Source organism: Dermacentor silvarum, chromosome 3 (genome assembly GCF_013339745.2).
Source record: "Dermacentor silvarum isolate Dsil-2018 chromosome 3, BIME_Dsil_1.4, whole genome shotgun sequence".
Taxonomy (NCBI): domain Eukaryota; kingdom Metazoa; phylum Arthropoda; class Arachnida; order Ixodida; family Ixodidae; genus Dermacentor; species Dermacentor silvarum.
In genome coordinates, this window is record NC_051156.1 from 221,943,692 (window position 1) to 221,966,680 (window position 22,989).

The 22,989-nt window shown below is 44.8% G+C and overlaps 1 protein-coding gene across 2 annotated transcripts in view; it reads left to right on the forward strand.

Moving 5' to 3' along the window:
- The window catches only part of LOC119446740 (E3 ubiquitin-protein ligase RNF115), a 34,086-nt gene extending 12,129 nt beyond the window's left edge, over positions 1–21,957 (forward strand). Inside the window, exons 5-10 of one of the 2 annotated variants that reach the window (XM_037711267.2) lie at positions 3,524–3,564; positions 3,652–3,679; positions 7,611–7,686; positions 8,819–8,912; positions 15,453–15,568; positions 19,947–21,957. In XM_037711267.2, coding sequence (XP_037567195.1) covers positions 3,524–3,564; positions 3,652–3,679; positions 7,611–7,686; positions 8,819–8,912; positions 15,453–15,568; positions 19,947–20,324 — 733 coding nt within the window. In that variant the 3' untranslated portion in view covers positions 20,325–21,957. The remainder of the gene's footprint in view (positions 1–3,523; positions 3,565–3,651; positions 3,680–7,610; positions 7,687–8,818; positions 8,913–15,452; positions 15,569–19,946) is intronic. The other variant, XM_037711268.2, reaches the window with a different exon arrangement.
- Positions 21,958–22,989: the final 1,032 nt, after the last annotated feature.

Sequence of the window (22,989 nt, forward strand, 5' to 3'; positions counted from 1 at the left end):
AAAAAAAAAAACCACACAATTGAGAAAACGATCTGCAAAGTTTTGCAAGCAGTGCAGGTTTATTCGAACGCATCGGGGTGGTAATTTTTGTCATCATTGCTGTCAGGCATCTTCTTGCACCTTTGCCTCTTCGTTTGGTGGGCTTTGAAAATTTCATAGCCTGGCTAGTCCATCAAATTGAACTTCCGCTCAGTTGCGGACACCGCGCGAAGGGAGTCGCGAACACTGCATGCTCGCGCTTCTGCCCTCACCGCTGACACGAAACACGGCTTGAGGTGCGTCTGAAAGGTGCGCCGGTTCGGGCGACTGTTTGTCCGGTGAATCTTCGGTTATCACAGTGTAGCTCGTCAGCGGTTAGGGCTCGCTCGGAGGTGGCGTGTCCGTGTCGCACGATGCATCAGAAACTGAGTATAGTCTTTGCCGGCGATGGTGACCTTCGACCCGCGTCGATACGATCTCAGCTGATTAGCGTGGCCGTACGCCGAGGCGCGGGAGCCTTCGTTGGCGCATCTGCCGTCGACCGCGTTATTGGTGCCGATGGCACAGGACGATTGTCGGTTTCGCTGCTGGAGTCACACGGTGCAAGATAGTGCGGCACGTAATCCACGGTGCAAGGTAGCGCGCCACATTCAGTCGGGTGCTCCTCCGCTTCTCCCGCTAATCGCTATATTTTTCTCGCCATAGGAGGGTCGCCCTTCTGTATTTCGAAGTCGTGCTTCGTCCAAAATTTCTTCTTGTGACGATCCATCACTAACCTGGGAGCTCTCAGAAATCCGAATTCTGCTTGTCAAGTGAAGACGGCGGCATGGTTTGCGAAGCAGACAACTGCGGTCGCCATCTTGCCCGCTGCCGCAGCAGTGACCCATGGGGAGACGCCTTTCAGCACGGCAGCCAATCGGAGGCCCGCTTTTATCGGAGGGCCTGTGTGACTACCTCCAGTAGACCCGTGCTGCTTTTGTGTTTGTGCGTTTGTCACAAGATGGCGACGAATTGAGAAGTGGAACTACAGTGTACTAGATAGAATAGGGGTAGTGCGCTCACTGCGCGCAGCGGCAACCGGGAGAGGTTAAGCCGCCTATGCAAACGACGGGTACTTTCACTATGGCTCACCAGGCGTCGCTACCGTCGAGAGCAATGTAGCGTCCGTGACTGCATTCGCACCCTTTCCGTTTGCATGTGCTTCGACTTCGCGGTGCTCGCTGTACATGTTCGCGTCGTCTCTTGTTTGCATGTGTAGCAATATGCGATTTTGATCATGCTGACATGGTGCGCGAGATTTCTGAGTGGGATTTATGTTCCGAAAAATACCTGTACAACGTCAGAACCATTGCTACGCGCCGGGCTGCAAGACCGGCTACTTGTTCAAGATGCTCCGAAAATCTCACTGTTCTGCGTGCCGAAGGATCCAAACAAAAGAGGGGAATGGGAAAGAAACCTTTGACGATCGACCAGGCCCTGGATGACACCAGCGCTGTATGCGAGCTGCACTTTGAGCCGCATTTCCTGCTTAAAGAATACGTGCATTTTATACAGGGTCAGGAAGTTAGTCTCCCTTGTGGGAAGCCACCGCTATTAACGCTGTTCCGACGCTCTTTCCAAACTTGCCTGAATTTCTCTCGAAGAAAGTACCCAAGAAAAGACCACCGCGAAAGAGGAGGAGGTTTGACAGCATTTAAACTGCACCTATGGAAAAAAAATAAAAAAACGTTCTGGTGATTCGAGCAGTGGGCCAAGCTCACTGCACGATCACGGTACTGACGCTCACCAAACACCTCAACATAATTCTGCTGCCTTGGAAGAACGACCGGAAGAACCACCTGAAGACCAACTGTCTCCCGGCACTTCTACTCGAGAAGACGATTTCATCGGCAACTTGACCATGCCTTCAGAATTCTGGACAAAACATGTCCTGTCAGGAAAAGGTGACTGGCAGGACATGTTTCTTATTGCGTTTTATATTGCACCTCGATCTTGAACTTGAAGATCGAACTTGTCCGTGAAAAGGTTTTAACATTTTGCTCGTCAAACCCCAGTGCCTTACTCCAAGGTGTATGTGAGGGGTATATTACTCGAAATCAGACCCGTAAGTAATCAACTGGATGCTGAAGGCCTCTTGCTTCAGGTTGATGACCTTCACCTGTGTTCTGGGAGCAATGGATTTGAAAGATTACACTGAAGAATATTTTGCAGCAAGCCTCAAACGTCATGCTGTTATAAGAGCCAAAACTTATTTCTGCAGAAACTGCCTTGCCACAGTGCAAACAGGTAATTGCATCGGTTTCCCATGCAAATTTCCTCCGATTTCCGTTTGAGAGCTCAAATGTAAGTGCAATTTGAGTTTATTTATAATAACATTTTGCTTGCTTTGATTTTTACAGGTGGACAGTGTTCCTTTCTGCGTGCTTTCTGTGTATCTCCTCAAATTGCTGAACTCTTCCCGCAATACATGCCCGAAATTTGCGTGTCAGTGCAAAACGCGATGCCGCCGTGATTCGACCCACCTTTGGCATACAGAAAAAAATGATTGTGACTTCAGTTAGTTTTCCTGTAGAAAAATATTTAAGGACGTGCCCCACAGGCGCGCGGTACATTCGCTGCCGGTGCCTCGCCGTTCCCCCGTTCCATTGCATTGGCAAGCAGCGCCACCACGCAGTTCCGTTTCCAAGGTGACATCGGCGGCATCGAGTGGCTGGCGTCGCTGAGCTCACTACCCCTATTCTAATACACTGTAGCGGAACGGCAAGACTTCGAGCTTTCGAATGATACCAAGATGGCGGTGCTCGGTGGCGGGAAATACGAGATGCGGCTCCGTGAATTGTGGTGATTTTGCGCGATTTAAAGTTGTTTTCTTGCCCTGCACGCTGACAAATAAATTTTTTTTTTTTTGCACTTTTAGTGCGTTTTCAGCTAAACCATTTTGATACAGCGTAGATTAGGCGTTGCAGATACCGAAACGCGTAGTTCCCAAAAATCTATTTCTCTCGCGATTTCCGCGATCTGATCCCCGTCCCGTCCTCTTGACTGGCTATTACTTGTAAAAGCAACAGCCAGACCGAAGAGGAGCTCATAGACCACATAATATGCCTCTACAACCGAGTTGGTGCTGCGCGGAGATACTGCAGTACATGCCACATAGCTGCGGCTGGCAAGGTGTGCACTTTAGGGAGCTGTGGTCTACACAGAGATGATTCCCCAAATGTTTTGCTTTTTAAATATTTAGGTTGAAACTTCAATGTTCTGGCCTTTCCATAAGAATATACAGTTGTTAAGGTACAAGAGGTATGACAGAAGTTTTAGTATGACTGAAGAGGGGGGGGGACCTGAGATTTCTTGAGCAGTGCTCTAGGGTTCCTGTTTGTGTATATCTGGGATATTTGGGCAAGATGTTCATGACATGACGTAATCAGTGGGCAGGTTTATTTACCATGTTCAAAAGTTGCGTCCCCTTTGAAACACAAGTTATTTGCCCACTGAGGAAGCCTATCTGCTTGAACTTATGGTGTGAATAATTCTCATTTTTCAGTATCATTCACCAGATTTTTGCCAACCTCACTGGAACTACAGGTGAATACCAGTACACAGTACACTTATGACGTGATTGTTGGTGGTTCAGTAGTCTGAATTAAATGCTTTTCTTTTTTAACTTCGCAGGTTTTATCTCGAACCAAGGCCTTCCAGTGTGAGTATCAATAAAGCGAATTATCCACATCATTTTAGTGAGAACATGAGATAAAGGCATACAGGGCCCGTGCTTGTTACATCCTTGCTGTGTGTCCATTTTTTTTCTTTTTTTTTTTTTCGTGTGTTGATCTTGCTGGTACATATGCACAACTTATACCCGTGTCACACAGGCAATTTTAGTGTCACTTCGAGCGAGTGCACTTCAGCGCGCCGAGTGTCACTTTGGCAGCATGCGACTACATGAGAAAGAAAAGTGTCTTTTGGCATTGATGACAATATAAATGGGTGAATCAGTAGGCACAGCATATATTTGTTATTTTAAGCATGATTTTCAAAAGAACAGTGTGTTACAGCTATAAAAAGCATTTAGAATAAAGTTTAGTGCAAATGAAAGAGTTCTTTGCAACCCCAATAATGTTCATCATGCTCATCATCATGATCACAAGAGAGCGTCGCGTCCAAGGCGAGCAGAGGAAAAATGCCTGATTCCGCTGCAGATGGCACAAGAACGGATTGCGAGCATTTGAAGTGGGTTATTGCCGCACTTATTTGCCGCTTACGGACTACTCCGAGACCCCGCTCGCCTTTCACACGCCCGGACTATACATAAAATTGCTTCAATTTCACATATTCAAAAGCGTGTGTGCTAAAGACACAAACGATGCGCAGTCTGCTTGGCTGTAAAATGACCAAGAAGTTATGTGGAGACACTGTCATGCTCCGCTCGATTTATTGGTCAGCTGAGCAAGGGTAGCGTTCCACCTTTACCCATGTACCACGAAAGATTGCTCCGTTTGAGCGTCTATATGGCCTTTGTACCACTACGACGAACATGTCGTCATCCTAAACTGTGGTTGAGAAGCGTTACTATCGAGGCACCCCACGTATGAGTGCCTTGGTCTCCTTGTCCGACCATGTCATCATTGATGCGCTACTTCCGTCCAATAAACTCGGCAACAAACTACGGCGGCTGCAAAGTTGGGGTGGCTAGCACAGGCATAAACAATTGTGTGGCCATTACACATAAACAACCCGAGATCGAGAATTGTAGTTTTTTTTAAGTATTGCACATTTTATAAGCATATAAAATTTGCAATCACGAAAAACGTGGTTTAAAATTACTACCAAATCGGCTTTCAATATTATGTATTAAGCGTTGCTGGCGAGGCTACACATTTCAGCACAGTGAAGGGAGTTCGGCGAACGCACTTGCCGGTGAGTGTGCTTTGCAGTAAGTGTCACGACGCGTTCTCATGTTACAGTGTGCGAATGACACTCTCAGGGAAGTGCACTTAAGTTGTCCTGTGTGACAGGGGTCTAAATGTTAGTTTAGTCGGGCTTCCACAACCTTCCAATTCCTACTCTTAAGGCATGTAGACTGGAAGGGAAGATGCACCATAAATGAACCTTGGCACCACATACCTGCCAAGTCTCCCGGATTACCCGGGAGACTCCTGGATTTGGACCATTTCTTCCGGCTGTATGGTTGACAGGAAAATCTTCTGGAAATCGCTGTTGTGTCCCAATCTAATCCAGTTAGAAGTGCATCGCGCAAAACATTGTTAAAAATGTAGTATAGAAACCCTATAGATGCGCTATTTCGTTACCCGCAGAGCCTCTCCTTACGCTGACGGGGTTGTTGGGTGCCATAGTGGCCCTAGTCTCATTCTTAAGCTAGCCAGCGAATGCCGCCTTCCGCAACTAGCAACGCTTGACTCTCCATCGTTCTCCTCAGTGTCAGCCGCTCTGGCATTGCATAGGCCTAAGGTCAGTCATGGCTTTAACCCTTTGTGAGGCGCTATTTTTTCATTACATTTTTTCGCTTAAAACCTGCAAAACGACACTAAGGATGACTTAAGAAATTGTTTGACACAATTTTTAATAAATTCTGCACAACAGTTCTCGTAAAAAAAGTGGTACATATATGTACCAAGGTCTTTATTACAGGGTATGAAAAGTGGTACACATTTGTACCGCTGTCCTCTGGCGGTATCAATAAAAGAAAAAAAAGGTGTAACTGACATAATATTTACAAATCAATTGTGCTCTTCAGTTGCGAAATGGTCCGAAGCATTCAACGCGAAAAAAGACGCGGAAAAAAAACTCGCGCACGTTTTTATTTCTTGCTTTTCAGGGCTGCCGTCACGTCGTACGTCACTGCATGATTGCAAGTAAAGCTTCTAGACATGGGATATCATACCGGTACTCGTTATCATAGTGCGCTTATGGAATTGATACACATGCACGCAGGACAAAATGTGCTATAACCCACGATCGCAAGTGGCCCCTTCCAACACCTGACACGCTTCGCCGCATAACACTGCTGTACGACGGAGAAGCTAACTGAGTGCACTGCAGTGTGATATCACAAGTTCCTCGTCGAGATAACGATGACCCACCAAACCGGCCCGTGCGACAAAGGGGGGGGGGGGGAGAATTGGGGAGAGTTGGCAAGCATGTATACTCAACCTGGGCGACATGATCGGTGCGATAGCTGCCTGGCGAGGCCTCACAAATGAAGCCTGAGAAAGGTTCGTTGAAAGCACTTACTAAATAGGGGAACACAAATGTATGTTTATAGTTGCAAACGAATCACGAGGGTTCACTTAGTAAGCCGGTACAATAAAACAGTTACCAGGCATGTTTATGCAATGTTCTCGAGAGTTTCCTTGAGGCCACAACAGAGGGTAGTGAACAAGACACTTCGAAAAAGAGACTCGGTATGCGCGCTACATGGCGTAGTGAAGAAAAAACAAAAGCTTCTAAAATACTTCGGTAGGTGACAGCACTAGTAATAGTGGCGCCAATTCAAACTATTTACGTGTTATAGGCCTTTGAATCAAGGTAAAAAAGTGGTACATATTTGTACCACTGTCCCACAGGGTAAAAGCAAGGAGTGCTAGCGCAATAAGTATATTCAACTATTTTTAATGTAATGCTCAGCCGAAGTGACGGTGGGTATTTTCTCGATACCACAGAGCAATGCAGAGTGTGAGCGGCAATTTAATATAGTGAAAAATACGAGGACGCAGTGCCGCTCGTCCATGTGTCGCTCACTCAAGACGTTGGGAAAAGTCATCCTCACAAAATGTGAAAAAAATGAAATTTCTTACAATCAAACATTATCTGAATAATTTTTGAGCACCCGCCGTGGTTGCTTAGTGGCTTTGGCATTGCGCTGCTAAGCACAAGTTCGCGTAATCAAATCTCGGCTGCAGCGGCCGCATTTCCTTGGCAGTGAAATGCACAAACGCCTGTGTGCCGTCCATTGGGTACACATCAAAGAACCCAAGGTGGTCGAAATTAATCCCCCACTACGACGTGCCTCTTAATCAGATGTTGGTTGTGGGACGTAAGACTGGAGAATTTAATTAAAGTTTAAAGGGAATCTTTGAAGGCAAAATTAGCAACAACGAAATGCTTATAAAAGTGAGACCTTGATGTGCACGTGGTCATTTGTATATCTTTAAATAAAATGGTAATGAATTTCTGTTGGCAGTACGTGAAACTATCAAAATTTGGGGAAGGGGGTGGTGGTTGTGTAAGTCACTGACCCCCCCCTGTCGGAAGATCTCCCGGATGTTGTTTATCCGAACTTGGCAGGTATGGCACCACTGTTGTTTTTTATCATCAAGAGTCTATCACTTTCGCCTCCGCGGGTATAAGACATAAGGGCCATACAACAAAGCCGCAGGACTGACACAATGACGCTTAGAACCTAACAAAACCACTTTTTCTAGGTAAAATCTATAAATGTTCACATAAACAAATTGATTTGCTACGAATAAAATCCGTTTTGTGGTAACACAGCAGCAGCAGTGTTGTTATGATGCTTCTTTGGCACTCTTGTGGTAGCTGGTAAGTTGTCAGGTTTGTTTGGCATGCCGGGCACCTTGTTGCTGACAGGTTGTGTCCGCTCCCTCTCAAAGCAGGCTGGTCAACCTCCATGGCAACCCTGGAGACTATGCCTGGGGCCGAGGGGGCCTGGATGCTGTCATAACACAGGTGCCACAGTCTTTATTGCTTTGACTTCACTAGGCTTTTAGTGGTTGGCAGATGGCAATCTAACATGGTAGAGGGTAACCAGTAAAGAGGAGAGGGAAAGAGTGCAGAAAAAAAGCACCGTGCAGAGAAGGCAAGAGCTGAGAGTGAAGTGCATGTGCACAGAAGAGAGAGAGAGGTGTCTGATTTGTTAGCACAGGCAATTATGTCGCGTACGTAGGAGCAGGAGGGAGACAAGGCGATCGAGCACCAGCTTTATCCTCTCCTAATGAGAAACGGAGCATGGTAACTTGAACCTTCCGTAACTTTGACGGTCGTCTTCTGTGGTTTCTACCAGAATTTTTAGGCAAAGCAGAACTGCCATAAGAATCCAAAGATAATGTAGGCATAGATATACAGTATACGAAGGCGCCTGTGTAAAATTCAGCTGGACAAAACTTCAAGCAGATTCACATGGTGCATTTTAGTGTGCAAACCACACATGGTTTGTTGAATGATAGCTTTAACATTGGCTTTTACATCACCACTTCGACTTTTTGTCGAGTTATGAAAGAAAGGCATTATCTGCGTTTCTCTTTAATTTCCGAGGTTGAATAACTTGTTTGGGTGCGCAGATTTTTGTAAATAGTTTTGCACTTCGGTCTGTACAAAAAATTTTTGTAGCAGACTTGGTCAAAATAATGCCTCAGTACCTCGTTAAGAAATGAGGTGAATAGACGTAGTAACCATCTTTCTGTAATAGTTCCTTGAAATACTCTTTTTTTCAGCATGTTCTACATCACTTTAACTTCAGGTGCAATAGCAATTTCATGGCTTTCATCAAGCTAACGAAAACCGTTCTTAGCCTAAGGATCAGTGCAAAGCTGCTGTGCAGAATCAGGAGTAAATGGAATTTGTAAAATAGTAAAGATTTGTGGCAAGCAACGAGGGCTACTTTAGAGTAGCAAGAAAAAGTTTAGTAATATGGTAATATAAGCATGCAAAATATATTTATTAGCACCATGCTTGAAAAGGACACGTGTTTCAGAGCTATCTGCTGTGTTTGTGGTTACCAGCCTTTCAGAAAAAGATGGTGCCAGATTGTAACCGGGCATTGCTTCATGTTGAGACGGCCGTCATTATGTGCCATTTGCAGCTCCTGAATCAACTGGATGGGACAGGGCCACCTCCTTTAGCAAAAGACAAGATTGAGCAGATCCCCACTGTCAAGATTGTCCAGGAGCAAGTTGGTGAGTGTAGATACGTTCACAGTGGTGCAGCTGAAGTGATTTTGACACTGTGCATAGCATTTCAAAGCTGTACCATTTGTAGCCATTTGTTTGTTGTCGTGAACACACTTTTGTAAAGAAACTTAACTGGATGTCTGCACTTAACTATTGGGAGTCCAGTGTGAGATGCTGGAAGATAAATAGTACCTACTGCCTCTTTTGTGTTGGCTACAGTGTAAGTGAAATCAGACATTAAGCCAATGCAATTTTCTTTACATTCTGAATTGCTCTTGCGAAAAAGAGCTTTCTGATGCTCATTTTGAAGAGCTGTGTTGCACTCGACACCCGTTACAACGGATCTGCATAAACATATTGTTACGGAGCGCTTGGACAGGACTGTGCGCACAAGACAGGGTTGTGCGCATTCATAACAATATATTCATATATAACAGATTATTTTTCTCACTTAGTTTGGTCTGCCTATACTATTTCTGCAATAAATGTTGCTTTTAATGAACCTGGGTAAATTGGACTATGAACTACAGAGGACAACATTTTGGGCAAATTTTGTCTACATGATACCTAGACGCAATGTACTTTACAACAGCAATGGTGCATGCTGCAGTGCACTGCGTGCAATTTTTATGACTAATGACTGGAAAAGCGGAAATATGGTTTCTCTAATTGAACAAACACACTAGCAGGAAGCTTCCCACAACTACACCCTGTGCACTGCCCCGCCGGCTAACGGAGAGTTTTTGTAAAGACCACACAAGCTACTCACCTCTGCCCATTGCTTATCTCAGGGTCCTGCTAGGCCTAGCCCTCTTCTCTTCGAAGCTGTAGCATACGGTGCTTCAAAAACGACAACCGCCAACTATCACAGAACGCATCATGTTGAAAACATTTTATTTCTCATCATATCAAGTAGCAGAAAAAAAAAAAAGTGAGTCTGCTCTTCACGGTGTCCAGGCTATGAAGTTCGTGAAGCGGCCGAGCTGTCTCAAATGCAATGTAGTAGACGCTGGATGTGGGTTCGAGTTGAACTTGCCTGAAATCACTGCTCTTGTTCGATCCCATTAAAAGGTTTGACGTGGTCGTCACTTGTCACGAAAGGTATGTAAAAAAACAGCAGGGCACTGTGCTGCTTGTGTGTTTGTACAATTACCATGTTTACTCGATTTTAATGCGCCTGCGATTGTAATTTTTCATGAAAAAAAAAGTCCTTTGCAGTACCGTACACCTCATGCTTTCACAGACAACTACAACTTACTCTCATTTGGTAAAAACAAATTTACCGTATTTATTCGAATATAAGGTGAGGTTTTTCCTAGATAAGGCGACATTTTTCCCAGAATTTCTTTTGCCTCAAAGTTAGCCCACGCCTTGTATGCTAATTTTGCCTTTAGGTGTGGCTTCACGGCAGTGCGAATTTCGCTTTACAGTGTGGCTTTACTGCAGCGCATGCCTGGTGCCGTGAAGCCACATTATAAGGAGAAATGCACGCTGCCGTAAAGCCATACCAAGAGGCAAAATTCGCATATAACCCGCACTCCGCGTGTTGAAAACCTCTCTGCCCCCCCCCATTTTATTGTTGCGATTTTGCATTTTGGCGGTGTTAGTAATTCAGTATGTCAGGTGATCCCCACTAAGGCTCGATAATCCGTTGGCTACTCTGTATCACCTTACGTTGGTGTGCACACTCAAGTTCTCTTTCTTGGTACCCCCAATTGCACACTCGCCTTATAACGATGTCCGCCTTGCAATCGAATAAATACGGTACTCCCAATGCACTTAAGTTGCGATGAATAAAGAAGTCGAAGTTTCGCTTAAAAAGCGAAGCATCGATTGCGACAGCAAATTAGTAGACAGCTATACGAAGTAAGGATAGTAGATTTATCGGTTGTGTAAACTTGTAAACATGCAAGCTTACTAACTAAATTATCAAGAATGGTGTCACACATGCACAAGCAAACACGAACACATCTCACTCGATGATGAGGGAACTCGCAGACAAAACGCTAGAGTGAGGAAGCACGGCAGCAGCAGTGAGCGAAATGACCAGTTCGCGTACCCGGCTAGTGGGGAAGTGAAGCTGGGTGCGACTGCAGCGCCATTAAGGTGCTGGAGGGCGGCGGTTCCGTGCAACACCGCCGAGTTTTACAACTGAACCTAGTCTAGTAACGTTGGTTTTCGCTGTGCATGTGGCTGGTTACTATGCTGCAATACCCTACGGCCTTTTGTGGTTCGACTCCGTTCATTTGCGACGTTATGGCGATGCAGCGCATTCGCTATGACGGTTGCTTCGAGAGACGAGCAATTTTGATGACCGAGGAGCTGGGAAAGCTCGCCACGGCTCAGTGTCTCGACGTCAGCGATTTGCAGATGGCGGGACCTGCGGCAGGCCCACTTTAAATGCGAGGCCAGTTGGGAAGGCCCTGTGCAACATGAAGCGGCCTGTTACTGAACCCGAATGAAATTATTGTGCAGTCTGTTAAGAAGTACTTAAATCTCAAACAAGCTCGACGGCACGGAAGAGGATTTGATTCTCGGGCAATCACTTTCGGAGATAGTGTCGCCTTCGCTAGACTCAGCTCGTCCCGGCAACGAACCCCTCGATGTATACTGCCTACAGCTCTCTTGGCATTGATTGCGAGCTTAGGACAGTGCCAGAAACATTTGTCGGGGACACTTTCAGTGCTGAGCCACGCGAAATTTCGCTAAAGTGATCGCGTGAGAAGACTGCCCAAGGAAAGCTCCGTCTCCTCTTCAGACGACCATGATGACTGAAAGAACGTTTCCGAATTGCGATTCCTTGAATAAAAGTTACATATCTTTTTCAGTTCATCTTGCATTTCATTAGCGGTTTTATTTTCTTTATTTCACGTGACTGGAAAGTCGTTCGTCGCGGTCGCGTTACATTCAGGTAAATACGGTATTGCACACCCGTTATTAGCCGCCTGTAAAGTGCCTACATGCCAGCCTGCATCTGCTTAGAAACATTTTTTTTTTTTCACGGGCGGCACCAGAGAGGCATCGTACGAAGTGGATTGGCGTAAAATTGCGTCATATAATCGAGGTTAATAATGCATTATTTCTCTGAGGGTTTTGCTGGGACCAAACCAATTCGTCGCAAAATGCGGGTTGTCTCATAACCGGGGGACATAATCGAGATTCCACTGTATGTATTACTGAGAACGTTCTCGCGATCACAAAATCGACCAGTAGCGCTGAACGGCCAGCTGCTTATGATGAAGACATTGCAAATGCAAGAGCAAGTGACTGTTGAGTGCTTTTGACACGAGATTCTTAATTCCCTGCTACATGCAGTGCAAAAATCTTCAGCTCACATGGTCACAGTAGCTTCGTTAATAGATTGGCAACATTTTTTTACTATGTTCAAAAAGTGTTTCAAGGCCTCTTTAATGAATGATTACATCCAGATCTTTAAAAGCGATCTGTTCTTCCGAGTCACTTTTGCTTACAGGCATAATATTTACTTGAAAGACAAAATTGCCATCCATCTGACAGTAGCACAAAGCAATCTTTCGAAGACAATCTTACGGGTTTTAGTTGTAGCCTCGTGCTGCTGTCTGTTTTCCTTTTGTGAAATTTTCTCCCCCTTGCAGAATTCTGCAGAACTGATTGCCAGTGTATTTATTTGAATCTATGCCAATATCTTCATTGTTCACAAAATATTGAATATGATGATGCGATTTAGGAATGTAGTTGGTAGATTGGAAGGCACATTTACTACTGCTTCATGTCATTAAAAACATGCTTGAACTTGCAAATTACGGGAAATTGAGGGCAGTGACTTACGGGAAGGTGTAAATGGCAAGGAAACAAATATAAATGCCAATAAAGGTAACTGAGAAACTTTTGAAGTCTTGTGGAGAGATGAAAAGGACTATGGGCTAGCAACAACGGTAATGACAGCATAATCAGTTTGCTGGTGTTTGTTTATCATGTTAGCGCTAATGCCTCTGTCAAGTGGGCATATTCAGTGTTGCTTTGAGAAAGTGCCACCACCACTAAAGCACGGTTTAAGAGTGACGCATGCAAAACAGACAGCAGACACTCAGAAAACTACTGACCAAAAGGAAGCTCCATGTCGCCTCCAAAGTGCAATCCTTTCTTGTTTGTTTTTCACATTCCTTGCCATGGACACCATTGTGCAACGGTCTCACTCGAGGGGGACACCTGAACTATTCCAAAGCACAAGCGCGTGTAAGCCACAACGCCCGGAAAGTGCAAAGTGCGACTATGTGGCATTCTGAGGTTACATTTCTCCGCAGGCGTAGCTAGTACGGCTGCATAAACATGGTGCGTACAGGTCCTTGAAATCCTTGAAAACCCTTGAAATTGAAAAGTGCGTTTTCAAGGCCCTTGAAAGTTCTGGAATTTTTTTCCTTCCTTGAAAATCCCTGAATTTCGTGAACAATGCACTCTGATACCGACATTGCGACCTCCTTTCTGTGGTAGATCGGCGTCGATCTGACAAACTCCCCATATCAGAAACAATACTTCAGCGTGAGCACACATGGTTCTGTTTTGCAGAAATGCAAGTAAAAAATAAAAGGCGTCACCACGTCAAACCGCGAACGGAGCGAGGGACCCGTGCCGCACTTCGGTGCTGGCTCGGCTGGCAGTGTTTACGCTGCTTTCCTCACCCTATCGTTTGTTTCACTCCTCGCCCGTCGGTCTGCCTTGTCCTACTTTCACTCTTGCGCTCGAGGTGAAGCTAGTGAAGCTAAATAGAGCTATAGTGGAGCAACTTTACCACTGATGCTCAGTGCCTTTGGGTGGAAGTTTGTTATAATATTATTTATGATAATATAAGTGCAAAACCATTACCTATGCTGACTGTTTTAGAAATGTTCGATCAACCTGCCTAGCTAATACTGAGAAGCCTGAGCAGCTGTTGTGAGTGTTCGTTGTGTTAACTTTTAATATTGCGGACTTGAGAAATGATCAAGACATGTTTTACAACATTCAAATATACATCTAGTTGTTATAATATAATGGATGTCTAGCAAGACTACACTGAATGGTTTGGAAATGTCAGAGTAGCTGTTGGGAGCATTCATTGTTTTTCGTGAACTTTTTTTTTTAGGTATAGTTGTGAACTTGCAAAGTATTCAAGGCTAGACATTATTAACATCATTGGGATGTACATTTATTTCTTTTTTATTTTAGTGCAATAACCCTATGCTGAATGTTTTGAACATTTTTGGTGAACTTTACCCAGCCTATACTGGAGAAATCTCAGTCGCTGTTGTAAGCATTCATTTTGTGTTATCTTAAGAAGTTATAAAGGCTAGACATTTTTATTGTAATTGTGATATACATTTATTTATTGTAAGTGGAACAAACTGTCATTTTTGGAAATGTTAGAGTAACGAAATCCTACTTTGGATGTCGGTTTGAGTCCTTGAAAAACATATGACAGGTCCTGGAAAGTCCTGGAATATCCTTGAATTTTTGCCTTGGAAACCTGTACGAACCCTGCATAAAGAATCGTGAAGAAAGAGGCGTGCGCAGAAAGAAGGAAGAGACGCGCCCTCGTTGCTAGGTGACTGGGCGGAGCGTGCGCTCGCAAAACCTTATGTGTTATCTCCGCAATAAACTAAAATCTTCCGAAATTTTTTTTTAATCGCTCGCCGTCTCAGGTTTTCCGAACCCATGCGCCGTGGCGTCTGCTTTCTGTGCCTTGTTGTCTGCTAGCCTACTGTTAAGGCTGCCATGAAGGATACATGGAAATCTAAGAATCCTCACATTTTGAAATATTAGTGCATAGTACTGAGGCATTGTTAACATCACATGGAAACTGAATAATGATTGTTATTTTGAAAAGTTTGGTATTCTGAAGTTCGTAGTACCAAAATATTTTTACATTGAAACTATAAGAAGTCAGCAGGGGATTTCTGAAAAATTGTTCTGAAAAGTTTGTTAATGTGGTGTTCGTAGTAACGAGGTTTACTTTAGTACTCAATGTAGAGTCAGTAATAACTTGGATGTATTGTCCTAGCTTGTGATGATTGATTGGATTGATGCAGTTGCGGTGAATTTATGCTAGGAACTTCTTAAATATAATATAATGCAGTGTTATTATGCAAACGTTCTAATAACAAATATATAATGTGCCTACTGATCTACCTAGTGGCATCAATTTCAAATGACTCATTTCTCACGTAGCAGCTTGCTACCAAAGTGACTTTCATTGCTGCGAAGTGCAGCTATTGTGAATATCGTGTTACATTTGAAAAAAAAAAAAAAAAATTCGCAATGCATTGATTCATGCGTACCGGCCTAGAATTGAGGCTGGTCTAGATTTGAATGAGTATGCGAAGGCCGACTCATAATTGTGACTCACAATAATAATAAATATAAGTTGAAAGGCACAAGGCTGCACTTCTTGCTAACGTGAACATGCTCTTATGGGCATGCACTTCTGAACTGAACCTATATTAGCATTGTCTGAGACTTGTGTTGTCACGGGCTGTTGAGTTTGGCTGATTAGGGAACTATTTCAACTTTACATGTCTTGCCTGATTGCAGACAAATTGCTTCAGTGCACAGTATGTATGGAGGAGTTCAAGACTGGTGAACAGGTCAAGCGACTTCCCTGCCAGCATCACTTTCATCCAGACTGCATTGTGCCCTGGCTGGAACTGGTCAGTGCACACGCTGTGTTTGGACATATTTAAGAATGTGCCTTAGCAGTAAGGGTTGACACACAAAGTACATTGGTGGTATTTTGCAATTATACATGTCCCTACAGAAGCGTGAACAATAATAAGAGCATCCAGAGTAATTGCTGGTAATTGTTTCCGTCAAGCAGCTGTATGCAGCCCGACTTGGTGGAGTCTCTTGTATCATACACATTTCAATAAGGGACTTGCATGAAGCCAGCAGTCGGGTGATGCTTGTTTTTGGCCACCATTGTGAGAGATAGACACTGGCAGGCTCGAGTAAGTGGGTACCTGCCCCACTGTTTGCTTGTAGGTTGTGTGCTCTTTCTCCAGCGTTTCTTCACTGAAATTCAACATGCCGATCGACAGCTGCATATGGCTATGCAAGCAGTGTGTCTCTGTGTACAATTCTTGCCGTAAGGTACACATAAGCGCATGAAATGCAGTACAGCTTTCGATGCACTGACTTCACTAGTGAACTTGGCCGCCTCATGGCCGTGCTGATTATTTGTCAATATTTCATGCTAATTGTAAGAGTGAAGTGCAGCAAGTTTGATTCGCTAGGTTGCACCGTATATTTAAAGGAATGTGTACTGCACACACATAGCTACTTGCCTGTTATTCGCATTCGGGAGCTAGAGCGCAATCGTAATGAGCTCCCTCACTTGCCTAAAGCCAGGCAGGCGACAGCAGTCGTGTTTCTTGAGCCAAGGATGATATGCTAGGCAATTGTGGCTGCAACAAGCTGACTTGATCTTATGGCCGGACACTCTAGCGTTTGCTATGACAATTCTGTGCTAGATGGCTGCATGATTGCTACACCAGTACACAAGATATCACAGCATACCGCACTTCTTAGTTTGCTTCCCTTTTTTTCGTGTTCCGATAAAATCCGGAATGACATAAGACTTGACAAAATTTGTAACTCCTGGAGTTGAGGCCTCTCCCTGTCACCACTTTCGTTTTGTTGTAGTAAATGACACCTTCGTGGATAATTTGCCTGCATGTCCATCCTTCATGGTAGTGGCGAGCACCTACTTAAAGCACATAGTGGTCAGCATAGTTGTCAGCAAACAGACAACTGTAGTCTGTTTCAAGGGTCTATTGCCAGGTTTGGGCATTGCAAATAAAAAATATGAAGCCTGTTGCAGAGTTGAGTCATGCTGTTGGGATGGTCTCAGCAAAATATTGCACCATGTACAGTGGAATCTCGATACGATTCTGCGTAATACGGTTTTCGGGGATAATACGTGTTTTTTTCTTTTCTTGGCCAACACCCCATAGGAGCAAGTATATTCATATGGTTGATACGATTGCGTTTTCACCTGAAATTTTGTAATACAACTGCGAATACGAAATATTAGTCGTATTGAATAATACGACTAATAATTCTGAAGCTCTAGTGTTATATTCAAGTGCACTAGATTAAATTACATTCCAGCGACCCACGAACGTGTTAAGGGCAGGCCACACTAGTGGAAAAACGTGCGCCACAAAAGCTGCCGCGGAGCAGCTTTTTTGTGCCGCGGGAGCGATCGGTAATGGGCCGATTTAAATTGCGTTGTGCCACGGCGCTAAACGTGCCACGAGCGAAGGAGACCAATGAGAGTTGCCCTTCAGACATACGCAGGGGAAGCTGGTGTCGTGCGGACCCGCCTCACCACTATTTTCGTACTCACGTGTGGTGTTAGCCAGACCACTTGTTTCATAGTACATATCGTGTCCTCGTGTCACCTTTCGCTCGCGCTTGTTTTCGTTGGCTTTTCAGGCGGGATTTTCATGCGGGCCAGTGACTGAATGAAGCCTGCCCTCGTCCGACATCGCTCGTTGTGCTGCTCTTCAGTGTTCCTTTGTTTTTTGTGACCTCTTTTGTGACCGCTGTGACCTCTGTGGCTATGTCAAGGAAACGCAAGGCGCCGACTTTGAAAGAAAAATTCGACATTGAAAAAAAAGTTCTGCGAAAACTAATGAGCTATTTTAATTTTGCTGAATAAAAGTGTGTTGGCTGCTGTTCGTGTGATGTCGAGTGAAGCTGCTCTGCATAACGCACATGTTATGCGGAGCAGTATCACTTGATGTTACAGGAAGCTTTGTTAGCAAGTTTGTCACCAAGTAAGCCTGCTTTCTTACTTTTTTCGAGCTTGCTTTGGATAATACAATTTTTGGATGATTCGTTTTATTTTCTGGTTCCCACGAAGATCGTATCAATGAGATCCCACTGTATGCCTAAAAAAATCAAGTGAAAGTCTATACACACACTTCTTGATGCAGCCTGTCTTTATGCCACATGACTTTTTGTAGAATGACATTTTATGGGGATGTGGAGATGGACTACAACAACAAATAAAATAATGAGGAACAGGCGTTGTTCTCAGCTGTTTAATTGTAGTAGCATCATCAAATTGTGAGATTTTTGGACGCACGACTGCTTTAAGTGGAAGAAACCAAGAACAGATCACGATAAAGCTGGTACTATGTTGTTAGACACCTTGAGAAAATACAATTTTTGGATGATACGTTTTATTTTCCAGTTCCCGCAAAGATTGTATCAATGAAATCCCACTGTATGCCTAAAAAAAAAATCAAGTGAAAGTCTATACACACACTTATTTGTGGTGTACTAAGAAACAAATGACATGTATTGTTAAATTTGTGCATTTTTTAATGTATTACAGTGTAGACTGCTTATAACGTAAGTCGACGGAGTCGTGAATATCTGCACTATAAGCGGTACCGCACTATAACCAAAACAGCAATTTTCAAGCCCTGCACGTATGCAAAACATGTAGACCAAGCAGCCGCGCGTATCCGAGAATCGAAGCGTGCGACTGGGAGTTTTGCATCCGTTTAAATTTACGAACGTAGAAAGGTTAATGTCCAAGTACCCACATCTTCGCATGAAGCAGACAAAGTAATAAGTAAAAACAAATGTCTGTTTCGCCCAAAAGGCGAAGCATCAATTGCGATAGCAAATTGGTAGAGAGCTATAAGGAGTAGGGATACTAGTTTTATCGGCTGCATAAACTTGACACATTCGCTTACTAACTGAATTAACAACTACTGTCAAAATGCGGGCATGGGGAAACGCGGCCGCCGCAGCGAGAGAAGGTGCGTGCGGTCTATCGCTTCAACGGAAACTGAGCGGCGTAAGCACAGCGCATACAAAGGTCAGAGCCGTGTGGAGATGGCTTTCAAGATACAGCGCGACGACACCGGCAGCCGGCACAGGCGCGTACGCATTTGTTGGCAGAGTATAAGCCGCCCCCTCCCTCCCTCCCGTGCTGCCTTCCCGCTTTGCTCCTTTTGCGTGGGAGATTGCGTCGCCAGTTCCCGTTGCGCCCGGCTGCTAGATACGCATTTGGTGCTGCAGTGAAGCCCCCCCCCCTCCCTTCCTGCCTCCCATACCCCCAAGGCCTTTCGCGCGATAGAAGTCGCATTTGCCCTCCTCTGTGCGTTCGCTCTCCGTGAAGGCGCGCGGCGACGATTTTATCGCCCTTGGACTCATGCTCCTCCTCCACATCGCTCTCCCATCGGTGGGCGCACCTCGTTGAGAAGCGTGCTCCCTATCGCCCTTGTCAGCGAGATTTTCCCGCGGAAGCCGCATTATAACCGGTAGTTCTTCTCACGCCGCTGCACTGTAAGCGGTAAATTAACGGGAGTCTGAAAAGACGGTACTATATCCGGTCCTGCACTGTAAGCGGTTACGTTATAAATGGTCTATACTGTATTAAGGCAAACTTGAATAAGTCAATTACATATGATCTTGTCTCACCAATTTAGCACTTCCTACAAGACTTTCCATGAGAGAATGCATGCTTTGATTTTTTTTAAGTTGTGAAGAAATAAACGACGAAGGGCGGGGGGGTCAACCCGAAGCTCGTCCAGTTTCATAACCTTCACGAGGGAAAGGGAAAAAAGAGGTCAAAAGATACAAGAGAGAGAAAAACCAGTAGCTGCACGTAGACATGAAAATGCACACATCGGCTCTTACAAACTGTTGCAGAGACATACTGACTAGAAAAAAGCACTAACGCTCTCGTTGCTTTCTGCAACAGCGACACAGATGGACATGGTCCAGGCTAATCGCACAACTGTACCATAAACAACATAGTGTGTGTATATAAAGAATACAGCATTGGAGGTACGAGATAACGCAGGAAGTTATCGTTGAAGTCATTTTTCAAAGGATAGTGGTGAATATATGTAGTGAATATTTATGAGCTTGCAAAATACAATCCCCTCATGAAATTTCCTTGCTGAGAGGTCAGGTGGTAAGCTCGGATGAATTATTATTTTTTAATGAATGTGCAGGTCAGTGTTTTAATTGACCATTGATAGCAACCTTGCGTTTCGCTTGCAGCACGGTACATGCCCTATCTGCCGCAAGCTGCTGAATGAAGAGGCTGGGTCAGAATCGGCTTCTGCAGCTGGAAGCAGCACAAGTTCGGGAACATCACGGGCAGCAGGTGCGGGGCCTTTGCCGCGCTCTCAGAGCGACCGCCATGATGCAGCCATGGCGGCACTGTTGCGCATGCATGGGGCACCCAGAAGTGCCCGCTCGTCCCATCTGCCGCCACCTGCGGCCTCGGCCTCTTCGTCCTCATCCTCTACCTCCTCGCAGCCGCCGACGAGCAGAGCTCGACGGCAGTCGCCTGCAAACTCGACAACGTCGCGGCGAGGAAGCCACCCGGGCGGCAACCAGTACTCGGTGTATGACTTCAACGACGAGTGTGACTGAAACTTCTTGGGACGCCAGCAAACACCCCCATGGAACTCCACAAGAAAAACACTTTTCCCCCTCTCCCATTGGTGTGTTGCAGCTGGGACTGCAGTGCCGTGGAGAGAGAAGACTAGATTGATTGTAAAGAAGAAAAAAGAAAGTGAAGCGTTTTTAGGGAGCAGGAGGTGTCTAAAAAAAATGGCTGTGGAGGCCCTGCCCTGTGCGTGGCCCAGTGTGCTACCCTTTCTCTTGTTGGACTTTAAAGGGTTGTTGCTGTGTGCATTTTTTTTTTTTTTTCTCTGTCCCACTTGGCCTTGTATAGCTCGCAAAATTTATCTGGCAGGAATGGCATATTGCCTGTGGTGTGACGAGTGTAGCCGGTGCAGACTTGAGAGAAAGTGGCAGACAGATGCCTGGAACTGGCTTTCAGTTTAAGCTAAAGCTTTTCCTCATCTGGTTGCTCTGCCAGCTTGTCAATGCCGAGTGCTTTCTTGCATTCTGTGGAGCAGGTGAGTTTCTCTGGTGCAGTGCTAGGAAAAGGTGGTGTGGCTCCCGAGTGTAGGCTCTTGTGACTAGCCTGCATGTATACAGCCGGTGTGTGGGATCTTTGCGCAAAGCATGGCAGGCCATTATTGGCTCTTTGGGTAAGTTTCCACATATGGCTGCCTTCTTGGCAGCTGTGCGACCTTAAGTTTGCCTATGCCACAACCTCTGTCCAGTGAGCCTGACGTAAATAAAGAAAAATGGGCGAGTGCCTGTGCTATGCTGCTGTGGGCTTTGGACGTTTTCTTTCTGGTGCCACCGGCATTACACATGTAGCACTCAAACATTCTGTAAAAAGTTCAGTGAAGCGTTCACATGAAATTCTGTGCGGTAGCTGCAGCAAGTCTTGCACAAATGCATTAAAGAGACACTAAAGAGAAATATTAAATTGTCGCTTAAAGTATTCTGTTGGAGCAGTTTGCATTTGGGCAAAAGCACCCAGGCATTGCATTTCAAATGCAGTGCAGCGATTCTTGGTGAGCTATAGGTCCCAACTGAATGCTGCCAAATCTATAGTCGTGGAGAGCATGTTGTTGGGAATCCTGCCTTTTTGCTGGCTTACCAAGGCTGTGCTGCTTTTGTGAAAACTGGCGAATATGGTACTTCAGAGTTGTAATGTAGTGATTTAGCTTAAGCTTTCGTGTTCATCTGTTGGGCAGTTCCCAACTCGCAAAAATACATGTTGACGTCAGTAAACGCCAGACTTGTGGGCACTTGCGTGCAATGAATTTTTTGTTGCGGGACCTCTTGGAAACAGTTTCAAATGTCAATGATTATAATTTGCAGTGTTTAAGAGGACTGTACCATTTTAACGGCACATATAGAGAAATTTGTATGCGCATTGCCTGGTACGGAGCACCATTGATGGTGTTTTCTTCGCGTGCGTTTTACTGAAAGAACTCTGGAAAGTTTAACCAATCTAAACGTGATTTTAGTTCTGAGGATGAATATATTCAGCCTTCAGATGATCGGCAAACAACCTTGAATGAGAGCACTGAACAATGAGAACCCTAGAGGAGAATGTCCCTGTAGTAATTGGTCACTATGTGATGCTGGCTGGAGACTGTACACTGTATGAGAGCCTCGGGAATAAAGAACATTTTTGGAAGTAATTTACTATTCATTCACACAAGACCTCATTCTTTGAGGCATCCAAAATATGCAAAGAAGTTCCTGACTTGGAGCGACTGTGAAGGGGGTAAATTTGCATAATTGCAAAGGGTTAATTCAGTTTCTCTCTTTGGTGTTTATTTTCACTCTGCACAAAGCAGCATAACTTGTTAAACTTTGTAGTGCACACTTCTCTCGTAAACTGCAAAACTGTTTATGGTGGGCACTGATCATGTAAAGAGTTGTGTAGTTTTGTAAATGGGATGGTGTAGTTACGATATCTAAGTAGTGTCGAACCATTGCAACATTTTTTTTGTTTTTCAAACATTCAAAATGTTCAAATGACATTAAGTGATGTCAAATTACCCTAAGTTAAGAATACACTAAATTGAAAACATTTCACCTGTATTAGGAAAGTATACCCCCCAAAAAATACAGCTGCAACTCTTGTACGGGGAATTATCATGGTGCGAAGCAATATATAGTAGCTCCTTATTTGCACGTTTGCAAGCTAAAGGTTCTTGCTTCTCTTCTGTTAGAGTAGCACTGCTTATCACTGGCTGTCACACGATGTAGAAGCAGCATTCACCTTTGGTCAAAGCATGTTTGCAGTCCGAGAGCAGGAGCAACTATGGAGAGTAGCATGCAGTGCCCGGTGTCCAGCCGTGGCATCAATGAGCAGGCACCTCTGCCCCAAATGTGTGCCAGTTCCATGGTGGCTGCACCTCAAGCATGTGAAGTGGGTGGAGCTTCGGACTTTGTTGCGGGTGATGTGACCTTCGTGCCTGGAGGACCCAGGACCCCCAAGTCATCATATGGTCATGTGAATCACCTTTAGTGAACCCTTATCACATAGACAATACAGATTGGCTTTTTTCAAACTCGTAAGTTAGCATATCACTTCACACTCCCCCCCCCCCCCCCCTTCCAAAAATTGAGTTTTAACTTAAACTACTGCATATATCCATGCTTTTTGATATTAGATTCATTATTAGGTCTAGTTTAACATTGTGGCCTTATTGTGCAAGAT